This window comes from Gossypium hirsutum, chromosome D09, assembly GCF_007990345.1.
Source record: "Gossypium hirsutum isolate 1008001.06 chromosome D09, Gossypium_hirsutum_v2.1, whole genome shotgun sequence".
Classification (NCBI taxonomy): Eukaryota; Viridiplantae; Streptophyta; class Magnoliopsida; order Malvales; family Malvaceae; genus Gossypium; species Gossypium hirsutum.
In genome coordinates this window covers 52,284,117-52,299,012 of record NC_053445.1, presented here as the reverse complement: position 1 = coordinate 52,299,012, position 14,896 = coordinate 52,284,117, and the positions used below count along the sequence as shown (strand labels likewise).

The 14,896-nt window shown below is 34.9% G+C and overlaps 2 protein-coding genes and 1 long non-coding RNA gene across 4 annotated transcripts; all 3 read right to left on the bottom strand.

Annotated features, from left to right (window-relative positions):
• Positions 1 to 773: 773 nt before the first annotated feature.
• LOC107929087 (uncharacterized) lies at positions 774 to 1,656 on the bottom strand. The gene is made up of 2 exons (XR_001692750.2): positions 1,415 to 1,656; positions 774 to 1,119 (listed from the first exon to the last, which is right to left on the bottom strand). It is a non-coding gene; the product is annotated as an uncharacterized lncRNA (long non-coding RNA).
• A 3,472-nt stretch (positions 1,657 to 5,128) lies between these two features.
• Positions 5,129 to 11,302, bottom strand: LOC107929157 (putative ion channel POLLUX-like 2). Of its 2 annotated transcripts, XM_016860515.2 has the most exons (24): positions 10,854 to 11,302; positions 10,104 to 10,216; positions 9,837 to 9,940; positions 9,407 to 9,699; positions 9,261 to 9,332; positions 8,994 to 9,069; positions 8,778 to 8,876; positions 8,513 to 8,667; positions 8,330 to 8,434; positions 8,117 to 8,203; positions 7,866 to 7,950; positions 7,649 to 7,796; positions 7,444 to 7,520; positions 7,296 to 7,376; positions 6,970 to 7,164; positions 6,760 to 6,873; positions 6,573 to 6,665; positions 6,344 to 6,470; positions 6,198 to 6,274; positions 6,021 to 6,068; positions 5,864 to 5,933; positions 5,723 to 5,796; positions 5,502 to 5,612; positions 5,129 to 5,426 (listed from the first exon to the last, which is right to left on the bottom strand). In XM_016860515.2, the coding sequence occupies exons 1-24, from the start codon at positions 11,171 to 11,173 to the stop codon at positions 5,325 to 5,327; spliced, it is 2,826 nt and encodes a 941-aa protein (XP_016716004.2). In that variant the 5' UTR covers positions 11,174 to 11,302; the 3' UTR covers positions 5,129 to 5,324. The 2 variants fall into 2 exon arrangements, with proteins under 2 accessions (XP_016716004.2, XP_040957302.1); XM_041101368.1 differs by having other exon boundaries at positions 5,129 to 5,612.
• Positions 11,303 to 11,417: 115 nt separating this feature from the next.
• On the bottom strand, positions 11,418 to 14,687 carry LOC107929156 (serine/threonine receptor-like kinase NFP). Its single transcript, XM_016860514.2, has 2 exons — positions 13,365 to 14,687; positions 11,418 to 12,392 (listed from the first exon to the last, which is right to left on the bottom strand). Exons 1-2 carry the CDS (start codon positions 14,466 to 14,468, stop codon positions 11,658 to 11,660), a joined length of 1,839 nt encoding a protein of 612 aa, XP_016716003.1. The 5' UTR covers positions 14,469 to 14,687; the 3' UTR covers positions 11,418 to 11,657.
• Between the last annotated feature and the right edge of the window lie 209 nt (positions 14,688 to 14,896).

Here is a 14,896-nt window from a genome sequence, read left to right as displayed (position 1 = left end):
TAACCAAAAAAAATTGAATGATGCTAACAACCAAGCTTGCATTTTTGAATTCAAAAAGTAATGAGGTGATTTCCTTGATATAAAAATAAATTAACTAAATTTCAAATTTACAAAAATAGAAAAATTGAAGCATGTTCTAACTTTTAAAATTTATTATTTTTAATTCAAATGGACGTCACATCATGCTAATATAGCTTTAAAAAACTCACATGGTGCATTTTGGTAGGCTTTTTAATACATTTTAAAATATATTTAATATGTGACAATCTTAAACCTAGGCTCCTAGTATGAACTGACTTAGTCAGACTATCAGCAATTAAGTTTTCCTCTCTGGGAATATACTGAATTTTTCACTGCTCCATCTTCCTCAAGATAAGATGAATTTTCCTAACTAAGCAGAATTAGAATTCCCTGGAGAATCTTTCAAGATTACATTAATAGCTTCAATATTATCAATTTGGATTAGGATTTTCTCGAAATGCCTATCCAGAATAAGGTTCAGCCCATTTAGTATTCCCCAAATCTCTGCCTCTAAAGCGGTGTAATTGCCCAAATATTTGGCAAACCTAATGATCCACTCACCATTATGGTCTCTCACACAGCCACCATCTGCAGCGAAGCCTTCATCAAACCTCACGAAATCATTTGTGCTCAAACTCACCTAGCTATTAGGTAAAGGCCAATTACTTTATGAGATGAAATCCTTGAAATAGAGAAATATTGTCTCGCCCAACTGTATGAGATTTTAATAATCTCGTCAATAGTCCATGTAATACCTTGGAAAATGAACAGGTTCCGATTCTTCCAGATGCGCCACACGATAATCCCAAAGAGACATTGTACAAGCCCACTTCGCCCGGGGCCCAACTAACCCAAATAATACCCAAAACCCAACAAAATAAAAAAAACCAATTACATTACAAACCCAACAGGCCCCAATAACCCACAAGCCCAAGTACAAAACCAGCCTAATACCCTAGCCCATCCTTCCCAAAAAAAAAATATCTGCCTAGGGTTTCAGAGACTGAAACCCTAGGCGCCGCCCTCTTTGACCTTTGGTCTCTGCCATCGCCACTCCGCGCCGCACCTACCACCACCTGCTCCCATCACCACTGGCATCTGCAAAGGAGAAAGAAGCAAGGAAAAAATATATCAAAAACAGTAACAAAAAATGGGCTATAAAAGCCGATTGTAACTCAATTTCAGGGGCTTCTTCTTTTTTTCTTCTTTTTTCGACCTTTGTAACGCATATTTGCAGAGAAATATAGAAACAAAAAAAAAGATTTAAGGTGAATCCTTTTATTTTCTTTCTTTTCTTTTCGTTTTTTATTTCGTTTTTCATATTCTTTTTTGTTTTACATACATAAATAAAAATAAAGGGAAACGAAAAAATAAAAGAAGAAGAAAACCTTACCTATGCCGCGCCGGAGGAGGAGGAGACGGACGGTTACTCCTCGTTTGGCGGGGTTGGGCTCACCTTTCACAGGATTCGGCGTTGGATCCGTGTTTAAGAGGCCTTCGGCTTCAAAAAGGAACCGGAAAGGTTCCATTTTGAACCTCCGGCCGCCACACGCGGTGGTGCCTCGGCGGAGGTTCGCCGGAGCCCTAGACCGGCCCCTTGGCCGGAGAGAATGAGGGAGAGAGAGCTTCTCTCTGTTTTTTAAGAAAAATGGTTTTTAAACTTTTTTTAGGTTTTTTTTAGTATTTATATTAATTTTAAAACGGCGCCGTTTTGGGTAAGGGATCCGCGCGTCGACCCGATCCGACCCGAAGGATCCGCGTGTTTTTAATCTTTGGGCTATTTACGCACGCAGTCCCTTCGATTTGTGGCGTGCTTCAATTTGGTCCTATTACGATATTTCCTTTTATTTTTAATTTGGCCACAGTTTTATTTTTGCTTCAATTTAGTCTATTGCTACCTGCGTTTTGATGGCTTCGGTTTATTTACTATTTTGGTCCCCCTCTTTCAGTGCGGGTCACAATTTGGTCCTTTTAGTTTTTTTATTTTTGCAATCTCGCCCAGTATTTTGTTTTCATTTCGACTTAGTCCCTTTATTATTATTATTTAGTTCATTGTTTTTATTGCTATTATTATTAATGTTATTATTATTATTGTTGTTTCTACATTTCCTATTATATTATCATTATTATTATATAAGTGCATATATATATCTTATATAATTTATTTAATACATATAAATACTCATATTTTATCTATTTTATAATTTATAAAGTATCTATATATCTATATATACACTTACATATACTTTATACTTTCAAAATATACCTTGTATATATTCTTTACCTTTTATGACTAATATATACTTACACATATATACTTTTATATATTTAATGATTATTATATATGTATGTACATACACTTACATAATTTTTAATGTACAATAATTCCGAAATATGTACACATACACATGTTTTTCATATTCTCATTGTTTTATATATATATGTGTGTTTATATATTTTTATATTTGCATCATGTTGTTAATTTTGCTCATTTATTTGTATGTTTATTATTGTTTGTTTTCTTACTTTAGTTCCTAATTATTTGTTACCTTGCCCGTATGATTATTTTTATTATTTATTATTTTGCTTGTATCATTTTATTTACATTGACATCATTATCATTATTTTACATCCATTTTACTCAAATTTATCAAGAATAAAAATTTCAAAATAAAAGCAACACTCGGTATTTGGGATCTTCGAGAGAATTGAGCCCTAACGTATTGGGTTCCGATTTTCTTTGTTGAATCTAAATAATCGAGGTTACTTTTTTAAAAATAAATAAATAAAAGCTCATTATTGGGAATTCAATATGTCGTGTCCTAACGTATTGGATGTGACACGTTTTTTCGAGATGAGGATTTTCTTAAAAACAACTAAGGCAATATTCAATGTTCGGAATGTTGAGAAATGGTGCCCTAACGTATTGGGTTGCGATTTCCTCATCTGACTCGAATAATTAAATATCCTTTTTTAATTTTTATCGTAGGAGTTTTTTTAATATAAGCAACCTATTTTATACAAGTCATTTTAAGACAAAGGATCGTATTTTAAATTTTTAAATTTTCCAATTTTCGACATTAAGACATTGACTAATCAACTAGGTACCAATTTTTGGGCGTTACGAGGGTGCTAATCCTTCCTCGTACGTAATCGACTCCCGAACCCGTTTTTCTAAATTTCGTGGACCAAAATCGTTGTTTTAATAAAATTAAAACCGTTTATTAAAAACAACCACTTTTCGAGGTGATCCAATCACACCTCATAAAAAAAAAGGATTGGTGGCGACTCCCGTTTCATTTTTTAAAACCCAAGTCGACCCCGTTTTTCCATCCAAAAAATGGTGTCAACAGACATGGCCAATCGATTCCACCCCAAGAAGAAAAATGGCTCTGAAAGTTGTTCCTCATCCATTCGAGAAGAGATCTAGAATAAAAACCAGAAAGATCTTGCTGTGGAATAAGCTTGTCCCAAATGCCTATGGCAGCATTACAATATATGAGTATATGCAAAATATCTTCATAATCATGTCTACAAAGGCCACAACCACTGCTACTCCCAAAGTCGCGTCTTACTCTCTTAGATTTGTTAAGAGACGTTTCAGAGTCAACTAGATGAAAAAAACGAATTCGATGAGGGCCGTGAAACTTCCATGGTATTTCCCAGAGCCGCTCGTTTAAGTTGAAAGTGCCTTCACAAACCTTCTCATAAGCGCTTTTGAGAGAGAAAGAGTCAGTCGAGGTAGCTCCCCAAATAATTCGATCAGGACTTGACGAAGGATGAGGTGGTGGTACACCTATTATTTTGTTGATAATTTCCTCAGGAACCCAAGGCCTGAAAAGATCCAACTTCCAAGAGCTATCACTTGCAACCATACTATTAAGAGAACAATCTAGAAAATGGTTAGCAGAATAAGTGATAAACTTAAATAAGGGACCACAATTGGGAATCCAGAGGTCTTGCTAGCACTTGATGCTATTTCCGTTTCCGACTATTAAGTTCTTACGAATGAGGGGCCATACCTTAGAAATGGATCTCCATAAAAAGGAACACCAACTCCTTGACAAGTCATCTAGTAAACCACTAGGGACTCTATATTTTGACCGAAGCACCTGAATCCAGAGGGCATTAGTATTAGAAATGATGTTAAAACCAACCTTCATCAAGAAAGAGATATTGTGGTCTTTCAATTGTGTGAGACCAAGACCACCGTGAGACTTTGGTTGGCACACCGAATCCCAACTAACCAAGGCCGTCTTTGAGCTGCCATTATGAACTCCCCAGACAAATTTCTGAGCTATTCGCTCGATCTCATCACAGACACCTTTGGGAACTATCATTGTCTGCATGAAATAACTTGAAATCGAGAGAAGAATAGATTGCGCCAAAGTAACCCTTCTAGCTAAAGAATGTTTATATATGTATACAATTTCCTATCAATCACACACAAAAATTTTATTTAAAAAAGTTAATTACACCAAATATCCCTAAACTATTGTTTTTATTTTAAATTAATCCTTAAACTTTAAAACACTCTAATTACATATTTAAACTATTGAGGTTATATCAACAACAAGAAGATCATTCCATTGCTAAAATCATTATTTTAACCGTTAAATTAGACATCATATTTCATGTGGCATACTTTAAAATGAAAATTTTAATAATGGAAGGAATTGATTGAAATAACATCAATAGTTTTAAAATGGAAATTAAAATGTTTAAAATTTTAGGGACTATTTTAAAATAAGGATCATAATTTGAGAATATATGATATAATTAACTCCAAAAAAAAATATAAAAACCTGTTTTTCGTAAATACTGTTTTGTTAAATTGATCTGCCAGATCAAGGGATTCCCTAGTTAATTAATGTACTATATCAAACCGAACAACTTGTCAATTTTTCATTCAATCGGACAATCCAATTCAATATTTTGATAACTATCAAAATTCAACTTAAATGACCGATTTTTATTAATTTATCGCGTATAAATTAGTGAGCTGCTGCTATAAATTGCGAAGTTAACCATTTAATGGTAGTTCTTGGACTCATCCAAGAGATTTTCTTTTCATTTTTTTTTTGATAAAGGGAAATAGTAACATGACTTTTCTCAGGAAAAAGAAGAAATTTATTGATTTTCCTACAAAATTTACAACATTTTCCCATGACAGAAAACATATTTTCATGGGACAGCCTTATCTATGAAACAGTTTCCGAAGTCGACGCCCTTGGAACCGTAAGAATTTATTGAGAGAAAAAAAAGTGCAAAGTGGAACGAAAATGGCTGGAGTTACTTGCATTTTAGACGACAATAGGTTGCTCACCTTCGAGCTCGGAAATGACGATTAGTAAATCCGACATTCCTAGGGAGAGAGGTTCTGTCTTTGGAGTCGGGTTAATAACCTGAGGTGGAAGAAAGAAAACACATTTAGGCATCAAAGAAAACGTGTTTATAATCGAGCAAAAAGTGTAACGTACCTTATGATTGTCTTTCACATATCCGATTGCAACTTCTTGACGCCAGCATGCTCTCTCGGTTAGCTCAGAGAACGAAGGGTTCTCACCTTCTTTCATGTAAAGGCCAATATCCTGCATAGAAATATAGGTAAGTAATAACATACTACTTTTATTTTTTCTGAGCTTTTTCATATTTTTGAAAGATTATATTCCCCAACGAATGTCAGAATATGTGTCTTTACCTTCACATATATTTCATCACCTTCAGCATTCAAAATGTCTTTCCAGACCTCATTTAGTTCACTATGCTTGGCCACTGTTATGCAAAACATAAGAGTTATGTTTTAAAGATTAAACATAATACAGTCATATAAGTTCGAGACCTTGAGCTGTTACGAGACTCATCACTTCCTCCGCGGCAATATAAGTCAGGGATGGCTTGATTCTCGTAATCTGCAGGGTTTGATCTAAATATTACAAAAATTGGAAAATTTGAAGATAATAAAATGAGAAAATTTTCAAACTCGCTACAAAAATTACTTGTTTGCCTAATTTCGAGTCGACTATCTCTGCAACCAGATTTTGCACCTGCAGAACGATCAACAACAGTTCTCAGACCAGTTAAATCTCAAAGATTAGCATTTTTTTATTGGCTAACACTCGAATATTATCATTCAAGACCATGGTGTTATCAAGATTATATTGAACCGAACTTACTGTCACTCCAAGTTTATTGCAGATATTCTCCGCAAGAAGAAGTGAGTATGCAGATTGCTTGTCTGCTCTAGATGGATCTGAAAAGCAAATAGTTAGCCGAAGGATAAGTTTTACCAAAAGAAACATCGTCTACTAATTATCATTACCTCCAAGAAGCCATTCTCTATCGGAAATCACAACAATGGAAAAAGGAATACGATTCGGTTTCACGACATTATTTTGTACGTTCATTATAGTTTCCTCTAATGTATCATAGTTCATGGAGTTTCCGATCTGCAACGTGTGAAGACAAAATAACAATATTAGAACGAAACCTTAAAAAGGCTTATCAATGCAGTCATTCCACACCACACGAGCAACTAAATAAGAAAGTACCTTATGGATAACCTGAACATTTTTTAGTTTTGCTTGACCTGAGACGGAGCTTGCTCTCTTCCTTTCTTCTAATGGAACATCAGACAATATTTCCTGTAATACAGAAGTTTTCCATCAAGTGATACAATCTGACGCTTACAGTTGAAAATCGAGACTATAAGAATCCCAAAAGAAAATAAAAGCATACCAATACGCTTCCAGGGCCGAGATAATTATCATATTCTTCAATCATTTGAATAACACCCGGGCGCCATCCAAGGATAAGTATGCATTCCGTGGGTCCGATAGTCTGGTCTGATGCCTACTTTTTCGGACCAAAAGAATATATAAGTAAGATTTCAAGAATGTTCAATAGATGTTGTCACTTACAGCACTTATCTCTTTGTAAAGCATATACCTTTGATCCAAATATTTTGGGACGCTTTACGATTTTAGTAAACTGTTCCTTTCTTAATTCGAAATCATGATCTGGAGTATCAACGATTGTTTTGAAAACTTCCATGCCTCGGAGTCTTTTGGTTTCTTCTTTTCCATCATCCTCCAATGCCTGTTGTTGTTTCCATGTCTTATGAATAGGTGCAATTAGCAATACCTACATTTAGATACATGGACATAAAAATCTATAATAATTTCTTTGAGATTACATCATTTAGGCTATACGATATTCGAAACATGGAGGAATATGCATGTAAAAGTTTGAAAAGTCATATTGTCGAGACATACTTTGTCAGTTTGCTGAAGAATTTCATCATCCTTGGGATGGAAGTATATCTGACCGTCCCGATAAAGACCACAAACAACTGCCTGAAAACAAACCAACATAAGAAAACCGTGACTGATGAATGCTAAGGTTAAGCGAAAAACTTATTACCTCTTGAAATCCTCGTCTTATTTTTCTATAAGTCAATCCTGTTAGACTAGGAAAACGGCAAAGATTGAATACATTCTCTGCAATAACACAATACAAATTAGTTTCGGAGCAGAAAAGTATTAACATAATGATATGGACAAGAATCTAAAATCGAAAAAAAAATTGGAACACAAAAGAAATGGATTATTTTCGATGAGATATGTACTTTTATAATTAAGCAAGTGCCTATAGATCTTTATGAGCCCTTTTTGCCGAGAACATTGAACAAATAATTTAGAAGCGACATTTTCTACTGGCTCTACTTTCAGTCCACAGATCGACTTTAAGAGCTCACATGTAGTGGAATTTGAAACCTGCATCATAAAAAACAAAGGGTCAAAAATTAAACTCGACATTTCTCATGGTTATACAGATGAACATACCTCGACAATTGTTGGGACATTTTCAATCTTGGGAATAGGTTGAAGTGCTAGTACAGAGAGAAATGCATCAGAATCAATTCCATACCTAATCAGTTAACAAACTGCTGTCAATAAACATCCCTTGAACAGAACTGTCCGTATTACAATAAATAAAGCGAACATAATATTATTACATAAAACTTCAACTAAACTTTGCGACATGGTTGCTTGCAGACCAACACTCGAGAATTAAAACATGATAAAGGCCTTACTGGTCTCCTCTTGTAGGCAATATGACAATGGCACGTGCCCTATTAGCTGCCGCTCTTTGAAATGATTTTGTCAAACTAAGGCTACAACTGCACAAGCACAAACCAATGTTTAAGAAACAGAAACTTATTGACACAAATGATTCAATTGCAATGAATCAAATACGTTTTAAGAAGTTTATATATTCGGAGGAAAGGAGGGCATTGCTTTTATACCTCTTTGTGAGGACATCGATATGGTTAAGATCCTTGGCAATGCTGTCAGCTAGTTTGTCCATTTGCTTTCTCGGAAGATCCGACATAAGAAGAATTCTCTGCCTCCTATGAAAATATAATGCACGTAGAAACCAATAATTATGCATGAAAAAAGGGGAAAAATCGTGGCAGCATAATGTTTACCTGGCTGTAGCAGTCCCTAAACGCACAGCGAGTTCATGAGATCTATTTAGTTGCTTTAGAATGAAAGACAGACGTCCATTTAACCCACAAATGACGATATGATCAGCCTCCAAAACTTGCATTTGCGCTCCTTCCCTGAGTTTTTGCATGTTTCTCTGTCACACGAAAACGAAATTCCAAAGGGGTAGCTTACATAAATAACACGAGCTATTAGGGGGGGAAAAGGAAAAAGAGGTAAAATGAGCTCTTGTCCGAAGGTACTTACTCTGAACTGTTCTGTCATTGTGCTTAACAATCGAGAATAAAACAAGATGCCCCATATAGCAAGAACAAAGCCAACAACACGTTCGATACGTGTTCTTTGCTGCAGTTCAAGACATGAATATGTTTTTCAGACTCAAAAGTTTTTGAATTTGTTTTGGTAATCATGCAATCATATTTTGAAGCAACCGAATGATTAGATTCATAACACACCACGCACTTTTAAATGGGTAGATGATGAACACAGGCATGCCCACGCCTCCCAGACACAGTCTTCTAAAGAATGTGTATTACCCCTGTGTTGTTCAATGCATAGCTACCATATTAGCATAAGGAAAGTAGCATTAGAACTCTTTGTCCACTATGAATTAGTGATTTTCCGGAAAATAACATAGAATTATCATATTTGAAGATGAAAACTAAAACCAAACAATGATAATCATATACAAATTAATATTTAGGTAAATAAAGATTGATTATAAATTACCTAAACTTGAAGAGCAAGAAACCACCGACAACTATAAAAGAGACGCATACTACAAGGAGAACCACAAGAATCCTACAAAAATTTGTAACAAATGAATCTCTTAGCTCTGATACATAAAACCCAGGCAAAAGGTAACTTTCACTTACGTCGCAACATTTTTCTCAAGTTGAATGTTGAATAAATAGAGTAACCGTGACATGTTCCATCGAAGATCCTTAATTGTAGGCAAGGACACATCCAAGTTAAGAGGTCTTGGTTTATTCGCGGAACTAGATAGGCAGGCAAAAGGTAAGCTTGTAGCCGTTGATGTCTGATGTAGATGCCGAAATATGTCATGAACGATCTTTATTAATGAGTTGATAAAATCTAGTTGCAACAATCTCAGTAAGAAAAATGATGACAAAGTTCCAGACACAAGTATAGTTTGGTTATCCTGCACCTGCAACAATGACAATCAAGACACTTAAGGCATAATGGACCCCAGCTTATCCCCCATCAACCTTACGGCTCTACTGTCCAAGAAAAGGAAAAGAATTACCACGTTGAGTCTTTTGAAATTAAAGACTTAAGACTCACCAGAGAATTGTTGTGCTGGCCCATCCTAAAGAATTCGACATTTGAATTATCCAAAACACACTCTGAGTTGTTTGTTGTGCTTTGAATAGTAACTTGTCGTTTTCCTGAAGGAGGAAAGCTATCATAGTTCTTTTGAGAAAGCATGGATTTCAAGACCAATGGCACTTGCATGGTTAATATCAATCGATAATTATTAACTACTGATTCATAGGATTGAACATAAGTATTTGATTTGACAAACTATTAATGCTAACAACTAGGACTCACCTGGGTTGTATATAAAGTTTTGCACATTGTTAGATGAAGAACTGTTCCACCAAAAGTTGCTTCTTGATTTCTGGAAAAGTATCATATTTTTTGAACCTCTTATTCCTTGTGTTCTACAACAAAATTTAAGAAACTTCAAATGCATAATAGCTTAAAATACACCCCATCTATACGTAAATGAAAAAGAAATGGCAATCCTTCATAGCACATCCCTCTATATGAAACCACAAACCAAATAAGATGTAAAAAAAAAGGAAAATGAAAAGGTAATTGCATCAACATCGATCTCATTTAGCGGTCATTTTTGCTTTGAGAAGATGCAATAGAGGGATCAGTGCACTTGAGCCTAAAATACATTCAGATCAACTCAAAATCCCAATATTTTAAGCTATCCTATTTGATTTATAAACGGTAAAAATGAAGAAGTGACATGATCAAGAACAGCCCCGTCTCTATCTAGTTGATCACTATATCTCTGACTGTAACCATGATAGTGCATACAATGCAAAGCTTTGGGACTTATTAGTTTCGTCCAAGGCAGATCAAAACACAGAAAGGACACCCCAAGAACCATATCTTTACCACAATAAATAATCAATTCAGAGAATTTTGAATCCATCAACAACAACAAAAAAAAGAAATTGGATAAAAATGAGTAATTTAAAATAATATGATCTCCAATGTACATTACTCCTAGGATTCCAATCATACCCAGATGCTTAAATTCAACAACTCATGTTCAAAATTTACCTGGCTGAACATGAGGTTTGAGTCGGCCTGGAAATTCTAGAGGGCAATAGCCATAGCTGAGGGCTCTGTAACTGACAAAACACCATTTTCCCCCTTTCCTTTATTGGTGATATATTAAAAGAAAAGTGAAAAAAACAAAACAAAACTTTTGATGTGGGTTTGAAGAAATAGACAAAAATGCGATTACAAGGAAATGATTTAGAGTATAGGGAAAAGTGTGAACTACATGGGTTTGGATTTTTTTTTTGTATGGAAAAGGTTAAGACAAAGTAGAAATGAAGTGAAGGGAGATGGGCCAAAAGGGCAAATCCTCTAAACATGGGACCATAGGTGATAGGCCATTGCTGTCATTTTCCTTTGGGGGAGAAAGTTACTGTGGCATTGGTATCTAAACAACACTTGTCCACTCCATTTCTGCACTGTGCTCTATTCCATCTCGTTAACCTCCTTTTTTCTCTCTCGGCTTTGTTATGCAGTCACGTTTGACACAGTATTTTAGATTAAAAGTTGCATTTCACACGGAAAAATATGATGATTTTTGTGGTTGAAATTAGTTTTTGGGATAAAATAAACCTTGCACTCCCTTTATTTACTTTCAGATTGTAAAAAAAAACCTCAAGCACTTCAAAATTTTATATATATAAGTACAACTTTATAGGCCAATAATAGGAAGGGGCCAACAATCATACAAGCTGAACAGCCATCTCTAGTATATGCTACAAGTATCACTTAGTCACTACAATGAGTGTCGGATATGGGTAATATCGCTGACATGGGATCCTTGACTCAAGCATGAGCGATACTTTACCTTGCTACAACCGGAGGAGCGGATAAAGAATCTTCGGATTCATCGAATACCAAATCATCACTCTTAGACAATGCATAAACAATATCCACCATGCTAGGCCTTTTAGTGGGATCTTTATTCAGACAAGAAATGGCAACAGCCATAACATTCATCACACCTTCCATTGATAAACTCTGTTCTAGTAAACATCCATCCATGAATTCCCTCACTTGCCTCTCTTTCCTCTCCTCATTCCCATCCAAAACACCTTCAACACTTGCCCAAAGAAGCCTCACTTCTTCATCAATGGCTTCCTTGCCTGATACAAGCTCGAGCAAAACCACCCCGAAGGAGAAAACATCCATTTTCGTCGACACCACCCCATCAGCAAGATATTCTGGAGCAATGTAACCTTGGGTGCCGACAATATGCACCGTTATTGCATTGCAGCCGGATTTCGCTAACCCGAAGTTGGCTATTTTGGCCCTCATGTTGGCATCTAAAAGAATATTGCTGGTTTTGATGTCTTTATGTACCACTCTTGGCCTTGTATGTTCATGGATGTATTGCAAACCATGGGCAACATCAACTGCAATCCTTAACCTTGTTCTCCAGCTCAGTTTTTCGTTGTCGTTTTCGTGAAGCCAAAAGGAAAGCGATCCGTTTTCAATGAACTCGTAAACCAAGTAGCAGCTTGTGTCTTCAGGATCAATGCAGAACCCTTCCAACTTCACCAGATTTCCATGGTTTACCTTCATATGGCAGATTCAGAATCAGGGTTTTAGTTGTCTTTTTTTTTTGCCATTCACAAAATCTTTAAAGCTTAAATTCAATGACCAGAGTAATCCAATAGCAATGGAAGTGTAAGGATAATGATATCTGGACTTGCTGGATGATATCACTCTTGAAGATGATTGCCGAAATCAATTGGACTAAACTATAAATTTGAGATTTATTTATTATATTGGTGATTAAAATACAATCCAAAACTAAATAAATGGACCCAAGGTGAGTTCACCTTTGGTGCCATCATTTTCAATTTATCTAAATTCAAGTCAGATCAAGAACCCAATGGCCATCCTAAGCAAGTATAAACAATAGAAAATTCTTTAATTGGGGATATTAAAAATAATTTAATTTTTTTAATTAACCTAATCAATGGACAGGTCATTTAACCTAATCATTATTTTATTGGTAATATAAAATTCAAACATTTGCTATCATCATTTGTTAATTAAGTCCTTCCACTCATGTCCTCATCTGCTAAAGAATGTTTTCAATCTTCCCATCAAACAATTTCATTATTACCAGTTATTTCTATTTCAATATAATTCTTTTCACATGGATCCTTGGAAAAATATTAACAGGTTAGTCCTAAAATTCAAGAAAGCCAGTAAAATTACTATAGAAACTCCTAAGTCGAATTACATTTTGTTCTCTTTATTAAAATAAAATGATAAATTAATCGTTGTATATATGTTAAATTAAAAAGTAAATTAGTCATTCATCCTTTTTTATTGTTAAAAACTAGTCTTTAAAATTTTTTATAAAATGATCAATTTATATTTTAACCAAACATATAAAGATCAATTTACTTATATTTTAAGTAAAGGGACAAAATGTAAACCACTCTTTAGTGGTACTTTTACCCTAGCATCAAAATTTTCACGGTAAACAAACAGAAAATTATTCCAATAAATTAAAGGGACAAAAAAAAGGTTTACCTTTTGTAAGATCTTAAGCTCCTCACAAGCATTCCATTTCATCTTCTTTATAGCATAATTATCTCCATCAATGGAACCTTTATAAACAGATCCTTGAATCAAACAACTGTCACTGAAATCATCGGTGGCTTCTCTAAGTTCTTCAATTTTGAAGACCCTATATTTATCCAAGCAACCTGATACATCCGCCATTAAATTAGCTTCAATCCCCTTAACCCCCATCCCAGGCCTGTTCATCTTCAACCTATGATTCTCTTCATCTCTTTCCTTTCCTCTTCTCCCAGATAAAACCTCTCTATAAACCAACACAACAAACAACAAAATCATCAAAATCCCACAAATTCCTAACCCAATCGACAGTCCAATAATGACACCTGTCCTCTCAGTTTTCCCAGAAGCAACAGGAACTGGTTCAGGCTGAGACAAAACAGGTAACCTACTGACAGGGATGAATATGGTATCATATGGCTGGATACTATCGTTATTAGCACCAGTTATAGCTTGTGTTTGAATACCAAACCTCGAAGCTATCACAGACAAGTTATCCAACGGTTGATATACATAAGAAACAAGGTACTTCACTCCATTTCGAATCTGGGTTTCATTAGGACACTTACAGAAAATTGGGAACACAATTCTTTGACCGATTTCAATTTGGGTAGGAACAGCATCAGGATTGAAAACTTCCACAGATTGATAAGTAGTAAGGTTTTGAAAATTCAAAGTCGATACCCGATAAAAAGTATCACCTCTTATGAATGTATAAGTAAGATTAGCAGCTGAAAGACTACCTATGGTATCATTTATGGAGTTACAAGCACATGAAATCGGAACAAAGAGGAACTGATCAGGGATAAGAGGAGCCGATGGAGAAGAAATATTACTTGGTTCAGATATCATTAAACGACTGATATTGAAAAGATCACCAATGGAAGCTAAGTCAAGGTAATTAGGTGCAGTAGCTCGGAAAAAAACATAGGTTTGGCATGGATAAGTGGTCTGGTTGAGATTGCAAGTGTAGCCTGTGGTGCTTGGTTGGGAATTGGCATGGAAGACAAAGAACAAGAGACAAAACACAAAGACATAGCTGAGTTTGGTTCTCATTTTCTTTTTCTTTTTTTTTTTTGCTTTGTTTTAGCTATGAATTAGAGCTGGTTGGTTTGGTTTAATAACTGGGGAAAAGTGGAAAAATGGGAGCTTCGATGATTGCTTTTGTTGACAATTAAGAAGTCCATGGAGATAAACTATTTACTTTTCAAAGGGGTTTGTATCTCTACCACATGGCCCCGTAAGAACAATGAAAGTAAAAAATAATATGACTGCCATAGATATTTTGTTTTAGTCTCTCTATTTTTATTTATTTCACTATTATTATGAGAATATAAAGATAATTTATTATTTTATTAATGTATGATATATATATCAAGGTACATTTTTTTCATTTATTTTTATCTAATATGTTTTTATTAAATATGGATTTAAATATTTTTTAATATCCTGTGCAATCCCATACATTTTTTATGTAATATTTA

Excerpts from the sequence above, each read along its gene's own strand:
- LOC107929157 (XM_041101368.1), bottom strand. The coding sequence starts at position 11,173 with ATGTTTAGAGGATTTGCCCTTTTGGCCCATCTCCCTTCACTTCATTTC. Across the intron at positions 9,941-10,103 it reads AAACTTTATATACAACCCAG|GAAAACGACAAGTTACTATT; the intron begins GTGAGTCCTAGT and ends TTCCTCCTTCAG. Across the intron at positions 5,797-5,863 it reads GAGTCTCGTAACAGCTCAAG|TGGCCAAGCATAGTGAACTA; the intron begins GTCTCGAACTTA and ends TTTGCATAACAG.
- LOC107929156 (XM_016860514.2), bottom strand. The coding sequence starts at position 14,468 with ATGAGAACCAAACTCAGCTATGTCTTTGTGTTTTGTCTCTTGTTCTTT. Across the intron at positions 12,393-13,364 it reads AGCTTAAGATCTTACAAAAG|GTAAACCATGGAAATCTGGT; the intron begins GTAAACCTTTTT and ends TGCCATATGAAG.